At 43.5% G+C, this 17,529-nt stretch overlaps 2 protein-coding genes across 2 annotated transcripts in view; one reads left to right on the top strand and one right to left on the bottom strand.

The window, feature by feature from the left end:
• Nucleotides 1-3,279: 3,279 nt before the first annotated feature.
• Nucleotides 3,280-8,801, top strand: arpc5b (actin related protein 2/3 complex, subunit 5B). The gene is made up of 4 exons (XM_056276242.1): nt 3,280-3,520; nt 5,009-5,081; nt 5,660-5,836; nt 6,387-8,801. The coding sequence occupies exons 1-4, from the start codon at nt 3,381-3,383 to the stop codon at nt 6,447-6,449; spliced, it is 453 nt and encodes a 150-aa protein (XP_056132217.1). The 5' UTR covers nt 3,280-3,380; the 3' UTR covers nt 6,450-8,801.
• Nucleotides 8,802-9,287: 486 nt separating this feature from the next.
• hmcn1 (hemicentin 1) overlaps nt 9,288-17,529 on the bottom strand; it is a 208,005-nt gene continuing 199,763 nt past the window's right edge. Inside the window, 11 exon segments of the mRNA XM_056275570.1 lie at nt 9,288-10,550; nt 10,958-11,084; nt 11,237-11,369; nt 11,620-11,922; nt 13,751-13,879; nt 14,260-14,385; nt 14,580-14,693; nt 14,833-14,967; nt 15,262-15,381; nt 15,594-15,656; nt 15,865-16,102. Coding sequence (XP_056131545.1) covers nt 10,107-10,550; nt 10,958-11,084; nt 11,237-11,369; nt 11,620-11,922; nt 13,751-13,879; nt 14,260-14,385; nt 14,580-14,693; nt 14,833-14,967; nt 15,262-15,381; nt 15,594-15,656; nt 15,865-16,102 — 1,932 coding nt within the window. The 3' untranslated portion in view covers nt 9,288-10,106.

A 17,529-nucleotide genomic window follows, 5' to 3' on the forward strand; every position in this document is an offset into this window, starting at 1 on the left:
GTTTGTGCGCAGGATACGCGTCATCCATAAAGGAAGTAAAAGAGCGTGTCTGAAGCGCTTTCTGCGTGATGTGTTTGTTGACAGGCGCAGAAAGGCAGCGTCTCGCCATGTTTGTTTTGTTACCGTCGCTGACGTTTACCCAGGCCACGGCTGGGCTGGGTCGTTACGTCCTCAAGACGCCGTTTTCTTCTTCTTCTTCTTCTTCTTCTTCTTCTTCTTCTTCTTCTTCTTCTTCTTACGGCTTGTTTCCCTGTTTCCCAGGGGTCGCCGCGGCAGATTCGACAGTTTCCGGCGGTACCCTGGGAGGGCACAGCACCGACGGCGGTCTCGTCAAATCATATTGAGAATAATTATTTCACAACCGCTTGGTGTGCGCGCGCGCTCATGCACGCACACGCGCTCGCACATATTTTACACTGGACTATGCAGGGCGGTGGCTTTTATTGCGAAATACCTAACAATGATAGGACAGGAAATTCCAACGGTGTCCTTTTTACTGTCTGACTTCAATATCACCATACATCACTTTGAGGGGATTGTTTGTTCCATTCCTGGCAACACAAAAAATAATAATAATAAAGAACAAAAAATCTCATAAAATCTGAACAAGAATAACTTTAGCGGCAAACGGAAGCCTTGACCACACTTTGTTGTACAAACGGAAATTTACACACTACAAAGACCTTTTTTTTTTATTCATGCATTCAAACTGGAATCTTTTGTGGCATCTAATCCAAAGTCCTGTGATAATGCAATATGATGAGTTGGAAGTGATGCGTTTTATTAAAACATGCCCAGCGGGAAAACAGTTCGTTTGAGACGTTACATATTTGCACCAAAGTTAATTGCCAACATGCTCTAAATTGCAGCTTTACAACTGGGATATTTTACACGACAGTATGAGGGTAATAACTGCAACACTTTCTCCTCTGTGATGAAAGTTGCCACCCACAGTCTCTCCAAGCTTCAAGGCCTGCTTGAACACAGCACCCGGTAAATCATTACATTCCCCAATTAAATTATCATCCAAGAGCAAGATTCCCATCATATGAGAGCATTAATTATGTGCTTAGGATACTTTGCTACTCCGCTAGTCCTCTTCTCAGGCACGGAAACATCTGGCCCAATGCCCTATAGATCTACTGACATTCAGTGCCGTAGTCCAGACAGACAGACAGACAGACACCTTCATAGCCTAAAGACATCCACCACCTCTAAAGTGCTTGTCTGTCTCACTTCACCATATAGGGGACAGAACGCTCTCCATCTCTCCATACTGAAGCTCCTTGGGGGGGGGGGGGGTGACTTGGTAATTACACACTCACACATTCACGTGAGGGTCATGTATGTGCCTGTATACTTGCCTTTTGATGGGCTGAGTCATGCACATAGCATAGATGGGCTGGGGCACAAAACAATGCCCGCAATGAGGACACTCAGGACCAATGCACGAAACCGTGTGAGAAGGAGAGAGAGAGCGAGAGAGAGCGAGAGACAGAGAGAGAGCGAGAGTGCAGGGGCGTATGTGTGCATTCACCTGCATGTTTGTTGATTTTATCTGGCTATATTCAAGGTCAGTGTATCTAAGGAATTCATACCTGCGTGTGTGTGTGTGTGTGTGTGTGTGTGTGTGTGTGTGTGTGTGTGTGTGTGTGTGTGTGTGTGTGTGTGTGTGTGTGTGTGTGTGTGTGTGTGTGTGTGTGTGTGTGTGGTTACAGGCACTTTGACTTCCCTCACTTTCACAATTCCTCTCTAACACCCACCTGATATTCTGGCTGTGTTATTCAAATTCAAATACGCCTTCTGCCATGTCCGGAGCAGTGAGCAATCATTTCTCACACCACTGATACAGGCCGGAACCTGTCTGGCTCATGAGATATGGTAGAAAGGTCAAGTAAGTCGTTCTCAAACAGGGAAAAGTATATGCATGATATCCTGTCTTTTCCTACGGCAAAGAACCAGCAGTCTAGACACAGCCCATTAGGAAAATATATTAAAAAAAAACTTCAATGAAATACCATCAATATGTCCCATCTGCCAAGAATTCCCAGAAAAAGGCTGTTGCAACAATCTCCCCGGCTGTTTCCATGGCCCGCTTTGGGAAAAAAAACGTGCCCATGGGTCCTTATATCCACAGTAGTATTACGTTTTAATGACTCCTGGTTTCCAGACTGAAAAGGGGGATCTAAGTCAGAAAATGTGTTGGGAGTATTATTTTAGATCACTTTTCCACCCAAAGATAAGTCAAGTGCATATGACTCTATGTTTATACCACATGCTCTCTCTCGCTCTTTCTTCTTCTTCTCTCTCTCTCTCTCTAATTCAAATAAAGACAAGTAAAGGGTGCATTAGCAAAATGGAAAGTTTTTTTTCCCTGCAAAAAGAAAAAATGCAACCTCATTTGACGTGGGCTATCCCTGACATCATGGAGTCAGTCTGCCGAGTCAAACCTCTGGTGACTTACGAGGAGGTTTTTTTCATCATGGACCACCACTGAAGACCCGCTTTCTCTCACCCATTACACACCAAGTTAAGGAGATACTTCCACCATAGCTTTTTTGTTGTTTTTTGGGAGGCAGTATCTGCAGTGAATCAGCAGACATTCCCCCACATGTGCGTATCTCGGTACCTAACCCAACACGCGCGCACACACGCACACGCGCACACACAGTGCATGTGCAAGTTCTAAATGGTTACTGGGTTGAGTGGCCCTAAATGACACCTTAAAAAGAAGAATCGTGCCACCCCACCATACTTCTATATCGACTCAGAGTCTCGGTCAGTTTTCAGGTTTGTCAAGTGGGTGAGCAGCACGTTTCCAAACGTTTACAGGTGGTCATGGACTTCACGAGACTACCGTTTATTGCTGTATTTCTTAGGCGTGGTCGCCCCCCAGTGGCTGAAGTGGAAACATACACACACACGCGCGTTTTTTCTCTATACTTGTGACGGCCATCATTTAACTACATTCATTTCCCTAGCCGCTAACCCTAATTTTAAACGTCAGAATTTAACCTAATCCTAATTCTAACCTTTAACCCTGAAACCCAAATCCTAACCCCCTTGAAGAAGTGAGGGCTGGCCAAAATGTCCTCACTTTGCAAAAAAAATCCTGTTATGGTTATAAAAAAATCAAACTGGTACCCACGAGTATTACCGAACAAGAGCACACACACACACACACACACACACACACACACACACGCGCACACGCAGTTTTACTTCTGACCACTGTGGGGCGCGCTGTATGCGGAAGTAACGACGGGGGGGGGGGGAGGAAGGAAGCAGACGGACAGCCGTAGACGGGGGAACTACCGAAGGCCGGAGAGGAGCCTTAATTCTTGTCTTTTCATCGGCACCAAACACCGAGACCTCACAGAATGTCGAAGAACACGGTGTCAGACCGCTTCCGGCGAGTAGACGTGGACGAATACGACGAGAACAAGTTCGTGGATGAGGAGGACGGAGGAGAAAACCAGCTGGGTCCCGACGAGGCAGAGGTGGATTCGCTCATTAGGCAATATCCTTTCATTACGAGCCGGGCTGTGAGCGTGAGCATGGTCTGCAGAACAGAGCACACAAACAAACAAACAAACAAACAAACAAACAAACAAAGACACGTAGCGCCTCCGTTTCCCTTCTGCGTTAGCGTTGCGGGAATGTTCGACGAGCGTGCGCTAGTTGAAGCTATGCGATGGGCGTGTTCTTGCACATCTCTTGAGCCTGGCTGCCTCTTTGCGCCCCGCAGCGGGTCGCTGTCCGGACTCATCCAAGAGCCGCATTCCCGAGACCCGGGCTTCCGGGAGACGTAAACGCACCGTGTTTAACTGAACTGCAGGGCATCGCAACGTTAAACGGCGCCGAGCTTCACTTGGTGGCAGTGGAGGGGAGCGTGCCGAGCCAGCAGGCCCCCCCACTCGACAAGGAAGTGCAGCAGGCCGATACCTTATAAGTCAGTATCGCTCAAGTTCCCTTATGTGAGGAGCGTTGCTGTCAGCGTCGTGCGCACACTGCTTGCAGAAAGCGATCATGACTTATCGTTTCGGTTCTTCGCAGCTGTCTTTTTAGAGGTTTTCAAGGTTGCCACATCCTGGATAACACCTGGGAAATTATGAGATTGACCTGATGTCCTGGGAATGTTATTTAAGGTCATGGAATAGTGCCAAGTGACGTTACACAATTGCATTTTGGCCCGCTGAGACTGCACTTCCTTCTTTAATGGGATTTTGGTAACACTTTAGTATGGGGAACATATACACCATTAATTAGGTGTGTATTAGCATGCAAATTAGCAACATATTGGCTCTTCATTGGTCTTTATTAAGCACTTATTAATGCCGTATTCTGCATGGCCTTATTATACAACCAGTAAGCCATTAACTGAGTTTTCCCTCTATAACCTCAGAATTATTGCTTATTAGTAGTACCATCTCAATATGCTTTGCTTAGTATGGACTTTATAAGGCGGTAGTACCACAAGAAGAGTTATTCTCCCTTACTAACACGTAATGAATATGGTCTGTTCTTACATAACAAAACACAAAAGTACAAGTGTTAATAGTGTTAAATTACTCTAAATTAAGTTTTTGTTACTTAGCATATGTTCCCCATACTAAAGTGACATCTTGATCATTACTAATTCACTAGTAATTAAGTTTTTTTTACTTAGAATATATTCCCCATACTAAAGTGTTACCGGGGTTTTTAGTTGTGACTGCATGTTTTTAGCTATTTGCATAAAGATTGCATGAGATTGCACATCTGTATTTGCAGTTTGAGGCGTGTGTTCAGTGACCAGCTGAAAGTCACACGGTCCATCCAGAGACTGCTGAGGCTTCCACTGGTTGTTACCCTGAATGATGTGACCTGCTTCCAGCAACGCCCGTTGTGTATTTCTGAGCACAAGTAATGAAAAGCTGATTTCTTAAAAAAAAAAAGAGGTGGGAACCCTGTGATATTTATCTGGGGAAGACTTTCCATTTGTTTTCATCCTTAACCACTTCTGCACAGGGAATCTCATGGAGGCGTTGCAAGCAGTTCTGAAGAACCCACCAATCAACACAAAGAACCAAAACGTTAAAGTGAGTTTTTGTATCTGTCAAATAATGGAAGACTCTCGCCCTCTTGCCCGATAAGAAATAACACTTCAACTCCCATTCATGGAGACGTTGAATACCTATGGAAGCATTATACCATGTTGCCTTGGCAAATGCCCCACCACACGTTTACTTGATCAATACTGTGTCTGGTTTACTTATGTCATTTCAGGAATGATATTTGAGTTTTTGAGTTCACGCTGCAGGTCTGGAAATTATAGCAAAGGATAGAAAAATGAAATTATTAATTTCGAGGTCTGGAAGGGTTTGAGTGCTGTACAAAAAGAGTAGAAATTGATGCACGACCCTGAGAGCAGGATAAGCGGTTAAGACAATGGATGTGGCTGGATGGATGGATATAATATTTGAAATTTGTAAATAATTCTAGGCCATTGTCATTTGACATTTAGTACTGTGTGTCAGTGAAAAATCCTCTACTGTCTGACATCTTCATGCATCATATTGGAGCATCAACCATATCTTCAAAGTCTGAAAAAGGTCCAGAAATGTGGAATGAAAAGTGCATAGCAATCCTGATCTCTAGATCTGTTTCTTGTAACCAGGAGCGGGCTGAGGGCTTAGTACTGAAAGTGCTGAGCTCCTTTAAGAGCAGCGACATCGAGAAAGCAGTGCAGTCTCTAGACAAGAATGGTGTCGACCTGCTGATGAAATACATCTACAAAGGCTTTGAGAGGCCGTCAGAGAACAGCAGTGCTGTCCTCCTGCAGTGGCATGAAAAGGTGGGTCTGCTGTTTGTAAAGGCTTCTTTTGTGGCGTGTTGACTTGTGGAAGAGTAACAAGCCAGATTAGAAAGGAGACGTGACATTTGTCAGATGTGTTCAGCGAGATTTGAATTCAACTCCGGTCCATCAGTCCAGCTCCAAGCTTTTCTAGGGGTTTAGTTGGTCTGAAAAATGAAGAGCATGGAACATGTCCATGTTGTTGACTGGTCCTTTAAAGTTCCCCTTTCTCTCAGATATGGCCATAAAATAAATTTACCATAATTTGTCAATTTAAGTTGACCACTTATATAAACGAATTATTGATAGACCTTGGACATCAATGGTAATCTGTCAGATAGAAGTATGATCTTCTCTGAAATGCCTCATAGCATGTATTCCTGGCCAGGAAGTAGAAGGCCAATGTAGGAAAATACAAATCTGCCCAGATATGCAAAAAAATATAACGGACGCTACAGAAATACATTCTGGATAACTTTCCTTGAGACTGAATTTCATTCCTCGAAACACAGAAATCATAATCAGAAATGTCCTCATCCTTTGTCTTCAGGCCCTTTCAGCAGGTGGAGTGGGCTGTATCGTGCGGGTGCTAACAGCCAGGAAGACTGTCTAACAGAAGAGCAGAGGACACTTACACTGCAGTAGTGTTCTGGTATACAATGTAATCTAACGGATGGCACAGGGACAATAAGAAAAACAGATTTTTAACCTGTCGTTTCCCAAGGGAGCGCTCTTCACCTTAGACCAGACATAGAAAGACCACCAAATCTAGGTCACGTTTGGTTAAAAATCTTTTTCTCTTTTTTTTGAATTCTTCTCCCCTTGTACGATCACAGCCTATATGGTATTCCTCACAGGGTGCTACATATGACTTCCCACGCCACAGATCGATCTGTGCCGCGCTCCATATCTGTTTCATTGCCTCCATTTCATCCATACACACATGATGCACAACAGTTGGTACGAACACATGACCTAAACTCAGATGAGCAACTTTTTTCACAACACATTTGAGAGTAGTGATAATCACGATTTCTGCCATTTTTATAACCCATTGATTCTCTCAGACACACGTGTGCGTGTACGTACATATACACTTAGACACATGCATACAAATACTTTGCACATAGTATACAGATGTTAGGTGATTTTAGCTTTGTTTCTCAGGAAAATTCTCAGAAAACGGTCTTCGTTTATCATCATTCTCAGTGTTTCCTTTGCCTCAGTGCTGATTGGAGACTTCCTGATGGAATAAAAGTGTGATTCTCAGTAAATCCTCCCCATTGCTTCTCTCTGAAGCTTTAACAGTAGGAGCCTCCTGAAAAGCGCAGTCGCAGATGGAAGGTGGTGGATTTGCTGGGGGGGTTGCCCACTCGCCTAAGGGGGTCTTTCATATATCCATCCACTCAGCGTGCCCTAGTTGGGGATTATTACCCACGATGCAGCACATCCTGCTATCTGTACCGCCACTCTCTTTAATCCCCCATTACCCCTCACGTCCTATGTCTGTCTGTCTCTCTCCCACATCCACCTTCTTAGACTGTACAGGGTGTTATGTAGCGCTGCTGTTTACTGGAGGTCGAGTTTTCTGTACATACAGGAAAACTATGCATTACCATGTTTTTTGTTTTTCTCAGATTGTTTCATTTTGGATTTTGCTCTTCACCAGGAATGATAATCTGGGATTATACTTTGTCATCTCCCTTTGGACCGTCACTGCTTTGTTGTCATATTTTTTTCCTTTTCAAATTCAACCCGGTTTAAGATAAGGGTTCAGGAGTTTAACAGAATTACTCTGCTTGTTGTGCAGCAAAGACGGTCATTAGGGAACTGATTTTGGCTGCAACCTGAATGGAGGGTGATTTTTTATATAAATTCCTAATCTGGTTTGGTAGACGTAACTTGGTCTCACCCTGAAAACAAATCTGTATGATCCAACGTTTGAGCTTGTTTTATTTCAAGGGTTTCATGCCTGTTTTCTATGTTGTTTACAAGATGTGTTGGGTTTCTTTCTGAAAGTACTTTTTTTCTTATCCAGCTCTTCGATTCACAATTTAATTTGGTGTGGAATAATCAAAATAATATAGCCATCCACTCTTTCCAAAGGAGAATATACTGTTTTTACAACCACAAACATCGTCCCTTTCATACGATCAGGGAGAAACCCTGGACATGTTGTCCAAGTCTTGTCTGTCATATCTGCTCATCTGTTGCCAAATGATTGATTTTGCTTTTCATGGAAGCACTGAAGCATACATTGATGATTTAAGCAGCCCTTTCATATTAGAGAATAATTTTAAAGACTAAAATCAAGATGCTAATATCTATCTATCTATCTATCTATCTATCTATCTATCTATATATATATATAGCTATAGATATATATATATATATATATATAGATATAGCTATAGATATGTATATAGATCTATACACACTCTCACACATGAAAGCCCAGTTTTAAATATGTTGCTTTGTTTTGGTCATTTCCAATTACTGCTACTTCTGGAAATAAACCAGTCATGGGTGCTCCGAATAGACGTATGAGGAAATGAGTTCATCATAAATTCGTTTTTCTGCCTCGCTTGTGTAAGCATCTAGAGTGAAAATAACTCGTGGGGTTTCTCTCAAATGAGTTTGCTTGTGCTAAATCAGAAAAGCATTACCCACGTTTTGCTCGTTTAGATTCACTAGTTAGTGGACATGGGTTTTCATGTTTGAATATTGTCATCAGTGGCGATGCATTCGGACATTAGACACCTTTTCTAATGCAGCAATGGCTAGAAAAAGACCAGATTTCTGAAAGCCGGATGCTTTATGTTACTTTGTGTATCTTAGCCACTGATGCTCTTCAAACCAAGGGTGAAAATTCAATGGAACATACCAAACTGATGTACAAAATGCCTTACTCAGATATTCCTTTTTTATGTTGTGCTTTTCTGATAAAATAAAAAAGGTACGTAAATTAAAAAGAAGTGGTTTGTTTATCTTTAGTGTTGGGGGGGCTCATTTAAGCAGCTTGGCAATGCATCCGGGTAGTGTAGCGGCTATTCCGTTGCCTACCAACACGGGGATCGCCAGTTTGAATCCCCGTGTTACCTCCGGCTCTGTCGGGTGGGTGGGAAGCCGGATGTGGGTAGGTGTCTTGGTCGCTGCACTAGTGCCTCCTCTGGTCACTACGTCCCCTGTCAGGGGAAAAGCGGCTGGCGACTCCACCTGTATCGGAGGAGGGATGTGGTAGTCTGCAGCCCTCTCCGGATCGGCAGAGGGGGTGCAGCAGCGACCAGGACGGCTCGGAAGAGTGGGGGTTAATTGGCCAAGTACATTTGGGGAGAAAAAGGGGAACCCCCCCCCCCCAAAAGGCAGGTTGGTGATCTTGATATGAAAAATCATGCATCAGCTGTTCGCCTTCATTTACATTACCATGCTCAGTTTGATTGTATATTGGTTCTTTTATTACATTTTCTTATAAAAAATTGGTACAGTATAGCAATACAATGAGGAAAAACACCTATATACAAATCATAAAAATACAATACATCTTGGCAGTTGACTATGGATGGGATATTATAGGACGGTAAGGACAACTGGTTTCTAATGGATATGCTGTGTGAAACAGGGATACTATGATGGGCAATTACCTGAGGACAATGAGTGTTTGTCAGTCAAGTTTTATTATACCAGGATAAAACACGTTACAAGGCTGATGAAAATTACTTGTATGCAGTCACATCAGTGCTTAAGGGACTGGTCTCACAGGGCCTAAGCAAGGATGGGAACTGCCCATTTTTCATGTTCAAGCACTTCCCAATAAGTTAATAATAGGTAGATGTAAATATACGCTGACCTTTGGTGTGAGGAGGGTGGGAGGCTACATTCTGGGCCAGCTGTGGACCTATCGACTCTAAGGAGTCATTCCAGATAATTCATAAATAACGTTCTTTTGGGACGGGGGGGGGGCATATCTAGACAAACTACTCATCATTTAAACAGAAAAGTCCGGATGAAGTATTGTCAAAAGGGTTTTGGGGAATCAGGCCAGTTATGAGCCATGTTTGCCCATAAAAAGAGCCCCCGTATTAAACCTTTGTAAAACGCACCTGGTGCTCAATATTACACACACTGTCAATCTACTTTGTAGGTTTTTCAGTACGGTTCTCCCACACTGGCCTCTCTCCCACACTCTGAGAAAGTCTCCCTTTAAAAAAAAAAGTCAATTTACTGATGTGGCCATCTTTCCAGACCACACTGACCCACTCACGGGCTTGCTCTATTTTAGCGGTACTGCACACAGAGGATGTTGATGATTTGTCTCTGCCTCTTCCTCTCGCATCATGTAAAGTGCTCTCAGTAGGGGTAGGCGGAGACAGCAATGTAGACAATAAACGTAGTCTGGTACTCGATGCCTCCGTTTTCACTGTAGGACAGCGCTCGCACCTTCATGCGGTAAGTGTGGGGCTCCCGCAGTGCCTGCGTGGTGAACAGCACACCCTTCAGGTTCTCATCCCGCAGAGCAAAAGGTAATGTGACGTCCTCATCCACCACAAGGAAAGAGGTTCTGGGGTGCATCACGCCGTCCTGTGTGTAGGCCACTAGCCTGATTAGGTCCTGATTGGCTGCGATGCCAAATGGGAGGGATAACAGCTTATATTCCAGAGCGTAGGGGCTCAGTGCACACTCCAGGTCATTGGGTGGACAGTTCTTCAGGCAGAATCTAAGACACGGGATTAAATAACAGGTTATGCAAGTGTTGTACAACAAGTTTCAATTGAGTACAGTTCAAAAGGTGGTAGGAACTAAGTTGTAACTGATATACAAGGCTCAGTGTTTTCGGTTTTTACCGATTTTCACCGAAAAATACCCAGATTTTTTAAAAGGAGCAGATATGTTTAAGCAGATTTTCACCCGGATTTTATGTTTCCACGGATCCAAAAGTTGTTCCTGTTCGTGTGAGGTTATGTAACAGTGTCCTCTTGTGGCGAAATCCGGCATGCCGGATGGCTTTGAAAAATAAAAACTGAAAACACAGCCTTGCTGATATGTCACTTTTTCACTTTTGTTGTCGCAGAGCAGCGTTTCTAACAGGTGAGTTGTTCCCATTCTAGTTCAGTGGGGGTTTACCCTGTGGCTGGGTCTCTCTGGTAATTCGGCGGACAAGGTGTGTCAATACACTGGTAACTTCCTCTCATGTTGAAGCACATCCTGTTGGCCCCGCACTGTATATTCTGCTCCAGACACTCGTCAATATCTGCGGTCACATTAAACAACTTGTCTCACACGCGCATTATTACTTGCTACAAAAAAAAGGGTTATAATGTTCGGTTAAGATACTTCAGATGTTGTTTACCTGATGGAACAGTTCAGATTTTAAGAATGAAATTGCAGTTATAGAATTCTCACCTTGACATGTCTTTCCGTTGGTCATGAGGCGGTAGCCAGCAGGACAGAGACACCTATGGCTCCCTGGAGTGTTCATACATTCATGCTGGCAGGTGTCTCTCATCTCACACTCATTTATGTCTGTTAACACATACGCACAGAAATGTGATGCAGACATCAGTGAGCAAAATAAAGTTGATTTGACATTTCACATTCAAATCAAGTAAACAGAGCAAACCTTAAAGCAGCCGCGTAGCCAAGCATATAGATTGACAGACAGTCCCATTATTAGCCGTCCCTCATCCCTCATCACAGCCCTACCTCTCTTCTGTAGTTACCTAAGCATTGGCCATTGCTAGCCTCAAACCCCTGCAGACAGGTAAGGAAGACCTGCTGTGAAGATTGTGTGTGGGTCTCCCTGCGGCTACGACCTCTATTGTGCTCCCTTGTGTTGGCTGCGTAAGAGTGGTAGCTCTGAGAGGCTAGGTTGTGGTAAAAGCGGTGATGGGAACTTCGCTCGGGAGAGGACTGTGAGGTTCGGTAGCCGTATAAATAGCTCTCGTAGCTGCGGAGCCTCTCCAGCCCAGCGCAGGATTTGCCATCCCCCAACAGGTGGCGTCCTGGTGGGCAGGTGCACTTGTAGCTGCCAGGAGTGTTGACGCACTGGTGGGCGCAGGGCTGAGGCAGCCGTTCACATTCATTAATGTCTGCCCTCAGCACAAAGAAGGACCAGCACCAGAGAGAGAGAGAGAGATAGAGAGAGCGAGAGAGAGAGAGCAAGTGTAGAAGGCAGGAGACGAGTGAAAGCAGAAGATTAAGAAAGGAAGAGAGGAGGGGAAGATACAGGAATAATAGAACGAATACAGGAAAAAGGAAATTATGTGACAGATACAGGGAAGATAAAAAGGGCGAATGAAGAGGTGGATAAGGAAAGATGAATGAATTAAAATAATGAGGAGGTCAGAAAGAGAGGAGATGAAGATAAGGTTGAGGAGGGGGGACAAAAAGAAAAGGGGATATGTCAATTACCCCACTGAAAGTCAATACATTTTCACGTCCAAAAGACAGAAATGTATCGAGACTGTAAATGCATTCTTTCAACGTGAATGAGCAAGACAACTACTTCTCATGTCAAATAGACGACTAGTGCTCATTTGAAGACAGTTCAAATTGTTGCAATAATGATCACTATATTGACATGTTTTCCTGTTGAAAAATATCAAATATTCATATTTGATATCAGGTATACGACCAAACTGATTGCTGAAATATGTCACATAGACAGACAGTGTTAATGATGTCACAGGGGGAACAACGGATATATGCCATTACAAAGCATAGCGGCTTAAGGAAGTAGCGAGACCCAAAAGGAAAGGTCACAACTGGAAAGGTCAAGAGTGGAAAAGAGAGGAAGTAAGAGTGACAGAGCCATAAAGAGATGGTGCTGGTTTTGTGATGAACGGCTTAAAAAAAATTCATTTGTATTTTTCCCATCTTTGCAGTTCTTCTTTCCCCATGTTCTACCTCGTGTCTGACCAGGTACGGGTTTACTGTGTTGACTTACAGCAGAACCTTATAATGAACACTATATGGTCCTTCTCCATAAAAAGAAACCCGATTCTTGCCTTTCAATGTTCTGTTTTGAGGTCAAGGTTAGTAAGGGAGTTTTCAATTGCAGCATTTTAGTGATTTAAGCAAGGTGTGGCGAGCAATGATGTGGTAACTATAAAACATAGATGGCAGCAGAAACAGAGCATTGTTGAGATTTTTTGAAAAGAGGTGAAATTAATGAGAATCACAGAGAAATTTGCTGGCAGAAGCAAGGCAGTTTAAGGGATTAAAGCATGTGGGACAGAACAAGGCAAACTTACATTTGAAAATTTGTTTAACGCGCATTTAAGCAAACACAGAATACAACCGAATAAAACAAAATTTCTAATTTTAAATATGACTTGATTAAAACTATATGGAAACAATCACAATTTTTAACATCTCTCTCACACACACACACACACACACATACACACACACACACACACACACACACGTTTTGGGGATAACACTCCATTAGCAACTACAATGTTGAGCAGTACTCCATGTGTCTCTGAAACACTGCCGAAATTGTGTCCTCCAGTGACATCACTGGTGGACAGTCCATGAAGGTGAAAACTTACCTTATGGTTTGCATAAGGAAACAAGCATAACAATGCTACATATAGCTATATAAGAAAATGCAAATAAAAATACTACATACAGCTATATTATGTAATGTGATAGTCACATTTTCTTATACATTACAAACCAGGACCCAATTCTGGTAACACTTCAGCGACACACAGAAGACTGCTCAGTATTATCGCTGCTGATGGAGTGTTATCCCTACAACATAGTATGTGAATATAGATAATGTTGAAAATCGTGAGCATTTTGTTGATCTTAAATAAATGGAAACGAATCTTTAGCCCAGGCCCGATGCGAGGTGGAGGAGCGGGGGAACAAGGTTTAAGAGTAAAACGGTACAACGAATGCACATACCAACACAAGGCTGCCCCACCCCCTGAGAACGGTAGCCACGGGGACAGGTGCAGTGGTAGCTGCCTCGGGTGTTCTCACAGATCTGGTTGTATCTGCACTGATGGGTGCCGTCTCGGCATTCGTCAATGTCTGCAGGAGGGGAACAGACATTGATATCCTTATAAAGGTACATTAACAAATATAAGTTACAACAAGCTTTTTATACTAAGTGCACAGAGCCAGGAGGACAACAGTCTTGACTAAATTTATGAAAGAACTAAAATATTCCAGCACTATTTGTATTGAACGCCTGATTACTACTTTACTTAGTGAAACATCTCAGTGATCATCTCAAGGCATATATGATATCTCATTTTACAGAAAGACCCATCTCTTGTTTAGAGATTTAATGACTTTGAGAGAAAAACTTGTCTTGGCCTGATTTCTTAAGCAGATGCTTTCATCCAGATTGACTTTTGGGGGAATGCTGGGGTCAGTCTTTGGCTCTCCGCTTTGCAGCTGAAACTCACCCACACAGGTTCCATTGGCACCTTTGGTCATACCATTAGGACACAAGTCAATACAGGTGTAGCCACCACGCGTGTTCTTGCATTGCTGGTCTAAGCGACACACCCTCTGTCTGCACTCGTTTATATCTGGAGTGACAGTGAGGGAAAAGAGGGTCAACACAAATTATACTTCTACTTGTCAGGAATTAGGAAAAAGTCTTATTTAAGATTAGGACATTTCATAGCAAAAAGCTAGGAAACTGATATCATGCCTGACGTCTAGATATGACGTTTTATTCTAAATCACAAATAAAGCATTCAGTGAAGGACAGTTGTCTGACCTATACAGCGTCGGTTCCTGAGTTGGTAACCTGGCTCGCAGGCACAGCGGTAGCTACCAATGGTGTTTAGGCAGTGCTGATTGCATGGGTTTGACTCCTGACATTCATTCACATCTGAACAGCAGATAATCAGTGGGAGGAAAAAGCAGTGTATCACCCTTAGATACTTTAATAAACTGGACTTTTTTTTCAGCAGTAAAGTGGATTGTGATGACCACAATTTAGTTTTCCAGGAATTGGAATATCGTTGTACCTGTGCAGCTTAGGCCATCTGCCGTCCTCCTGAAACCCCGCCCACAGCGCATCACACAGCGGTATGAGCCAATGGCATTCTGACAGTCCTGTCCGTCATGGCACATGTGCACACCCAAGGAACACTCATCAATATCTATGAAGATGGAAAATGACTGAATTATAAAAGATGTTGGCTCTGTCACAGAGCAATACTTATATTGTCAATTAACAAAGAGGACATGGGAATAGCTGGATGTTTTATTTATCAGCTTCAGGTGTAGATGTGTATTCAGGCATGTGTGTTTATACATACCTGTGGCTATAAACGTGTACATTATACTATTTGGGCACATAAGCAGGCCTGTCCCAATATGCATATATATATAAAAAGCATCGTCTTGTTTTTGACTGATTGAATACTTTGCGTGAGTGTGTGTATTTTGTGTACCCTGACAGGTCCGGCCGTCAGCAGAGATCGTAAGTCCTCGTGGACAGGAGCAGTAGTAGGTGCCCATGGCATTGTGGCAGGCATGAGAACAGGGGTTACCCGCTTCACACTCATTCTCATCTACAGTGCAACATATCAATAGTCAACACAGGTTTAAGTGTAGCCGAGTTGTACACATTTGGACCGCTTCAAAGGCACTCCTTAAGCCATTAGATCATCATCTAGGGAACAGCACTAACTAAATTTATTTTTAACATAACCATTACTGACATCGTTATGACATATTGTATCCTCACTGCCACGTCTTTCCGTTATTAGTTATGAAACATTACCGGCACAGTAGGGCCCAGATGAATCCAAACTGAAGCCATGAGGACACTGGTTACTGCGTTCACCTAGAAGCACATTTTAAATGGCATTAATAGGACAGTTTTTGAGACAGACAAACTTACAAGGGAAAAAGAAGAACTCACGTGACTTGGATTGGCATGAAGTTTATCACATATAATGGACTCATGGAGTGTAACAATAAACCAATAACTTGAAGATAATGTGTTTTTCATAACATTCTCTCCTCATACTGTTAAGGAACCATAATCTCACCCTTGGAAATAATGGCATGGATTTTATACTCCAACACCTCCTCCAGGGGGTGGTAGTGTGCAGTAATGGCTGTGGCCTGCAGTGTCTCTACTAGATAGGGCATTTTGCCCTTAGACGGGTCGTAGGTGATTGTGTGGTTCCATGAGTAGGGCACACTCTCCCTGTCAATGCTGAACATGCGAGTGGACAGAGCATACAGCTGGCCGGGCCCTGTTTGGATATAGTCTTCTGTGTAGTCCTACATGGGGCACAACACACAGATCAAGTTCAACTTTATTGTCATGTGTATCAGAATACAATGACATTCTTGTGCGGGGGCTCTCTCTGCCTTAACACAAAGGACACAAGAACAAAGGACACAAAGACACACCATACCCTCCAAAAAAACAAAACAAAAAACAACAGACTTAAATGGACTATGCACACATGGATTCATACATTATATACACAATATAAAAAGGTACACAATAGCACAACAATAAAAGGTGCATCAGCTGTTCAGCATCCTAACTGCCTGTGGGAGGAAACTATTACTGAGACGGGTGGTGTGTGTGATTTGGTGCTAGGGTAACTTTTTTTTAGATGGAAGAAGAGACAACAGAACATGAGCGGGGTGGCTGGTGTCCCCAATGATGTCTTGGGCTTTCCTTTTGCAGCGAGGGGTGTAAATATTATGAAGCTGTGGTAGTTCCATGACAGTAAACATATACATTTGCCGTATCAAAAAGCAATATGAAACGGATATTGGATGGACAAGTTACAAAAGACAATTTTTAATAATAATAACATTAATAATAATAATACATTTTATTTATGGGTGCCTTTCAGAGCACTCAAGGACACCTTACAAATCACAGTTAAAAACGAGCAGCACTGTATCAGGCATCATAAAATCAAACAAAGCAAGGGTATACAATAATAAGTTAATATAAAATCTTCATATGTACAAAACTCAATGTGGGTGTAACCATTAAAGTCAGGATCAGACTGAATATGCCAGTTTGAAAAGGTGAATTTTGTGGGGGGGATTTCCCATCCCCTTTTTCTCCCCAATTGTATCCGGCCAATTACCCCACTCTTCCGACCCGTCCCGGTCGCTGCTCTGTTAATCTGGGGAGGGCTGCAGACTACCACATGCCTCCTCCGATACATGTGGAGTCACCAGCCGCTTCTTTTCATCTGACAGTGAGGAGTTTCACCAGGGGGACGTAGCGTGTGGGACAATCCCGCTAGTCCCCCAAGTTCCCCCTCCCCCCTGAACAGGTGCCCCGACCGTCAAGAGGAGGTGCCAGTGCAGCAACCAGGACACATACCCACATCCGGCTTCCCACTCGCAGACACGGCCAATTGTGTCTGCAGGGACGCCCGACCAAGCTGGAGGTAACACGGGGAGGTAACACGGGACAACGGAATAGACCGCCACGCCACCCGGATGCTCCTGATGAAAAGTTGCATTTTGAGGTGGTATTTGAAGGTGAAAATAGAGTCAGTACTGCAAATGTCTAGTGGGAGAGAGTTGCAGAGGTGGGGGGGGGCAGAGTGACTGAAGGCTCTCGACCCCATGGTAGTCACGATAGCAGATGGTGTAGTGAGTTGGATGGCAGTGTATAAACAGAATAGATGTCTCTACTGTGAGAGGTGCTGGTGGCTGTGATGCAGCAGTAC

The sequence above is a fragment of the Lampris incognitus genome, chromosome 3 (genome assembly GCF_029633865.1).
Source record: "Lampris incognitus isolate fLamInc1 chromosome 3, fLamInc1.hap2, whole genome shotgun sequence".
Taxonomy (NCBI): domain Eukaryota; kingdom Metazoa; phylum Chordata; class Actinopteri; order Lampriformes; family Lampridae; genus Lampris; species Lampris incognitus.

Bases quoted from the DNA above. Each gene is read 5' to 3' on its own strand.
- arpc5b (XM_056276242.1), top strand. From the start codon at position 3,381: ATGTCGAAGAACACGGTGTCAGACCGCTTCCGGCGAGTAGACGTGGAC. The intron at 5,082-5,659 runs GTGAGTTTTTGT...TCTTGTAACCAG, and splicing joins CAAAGAACCAAAACGTTAAA to GAGCGGGCTGAGGGCTTAGT. The intron at 5,837-6,386 runs GTGGGTCTGCTG...CTTTGTCTTCAG, and splicing joins TCCTGCAGTGGCATGAAAAG to GCCCTTTCAGCAGGTGGAGT.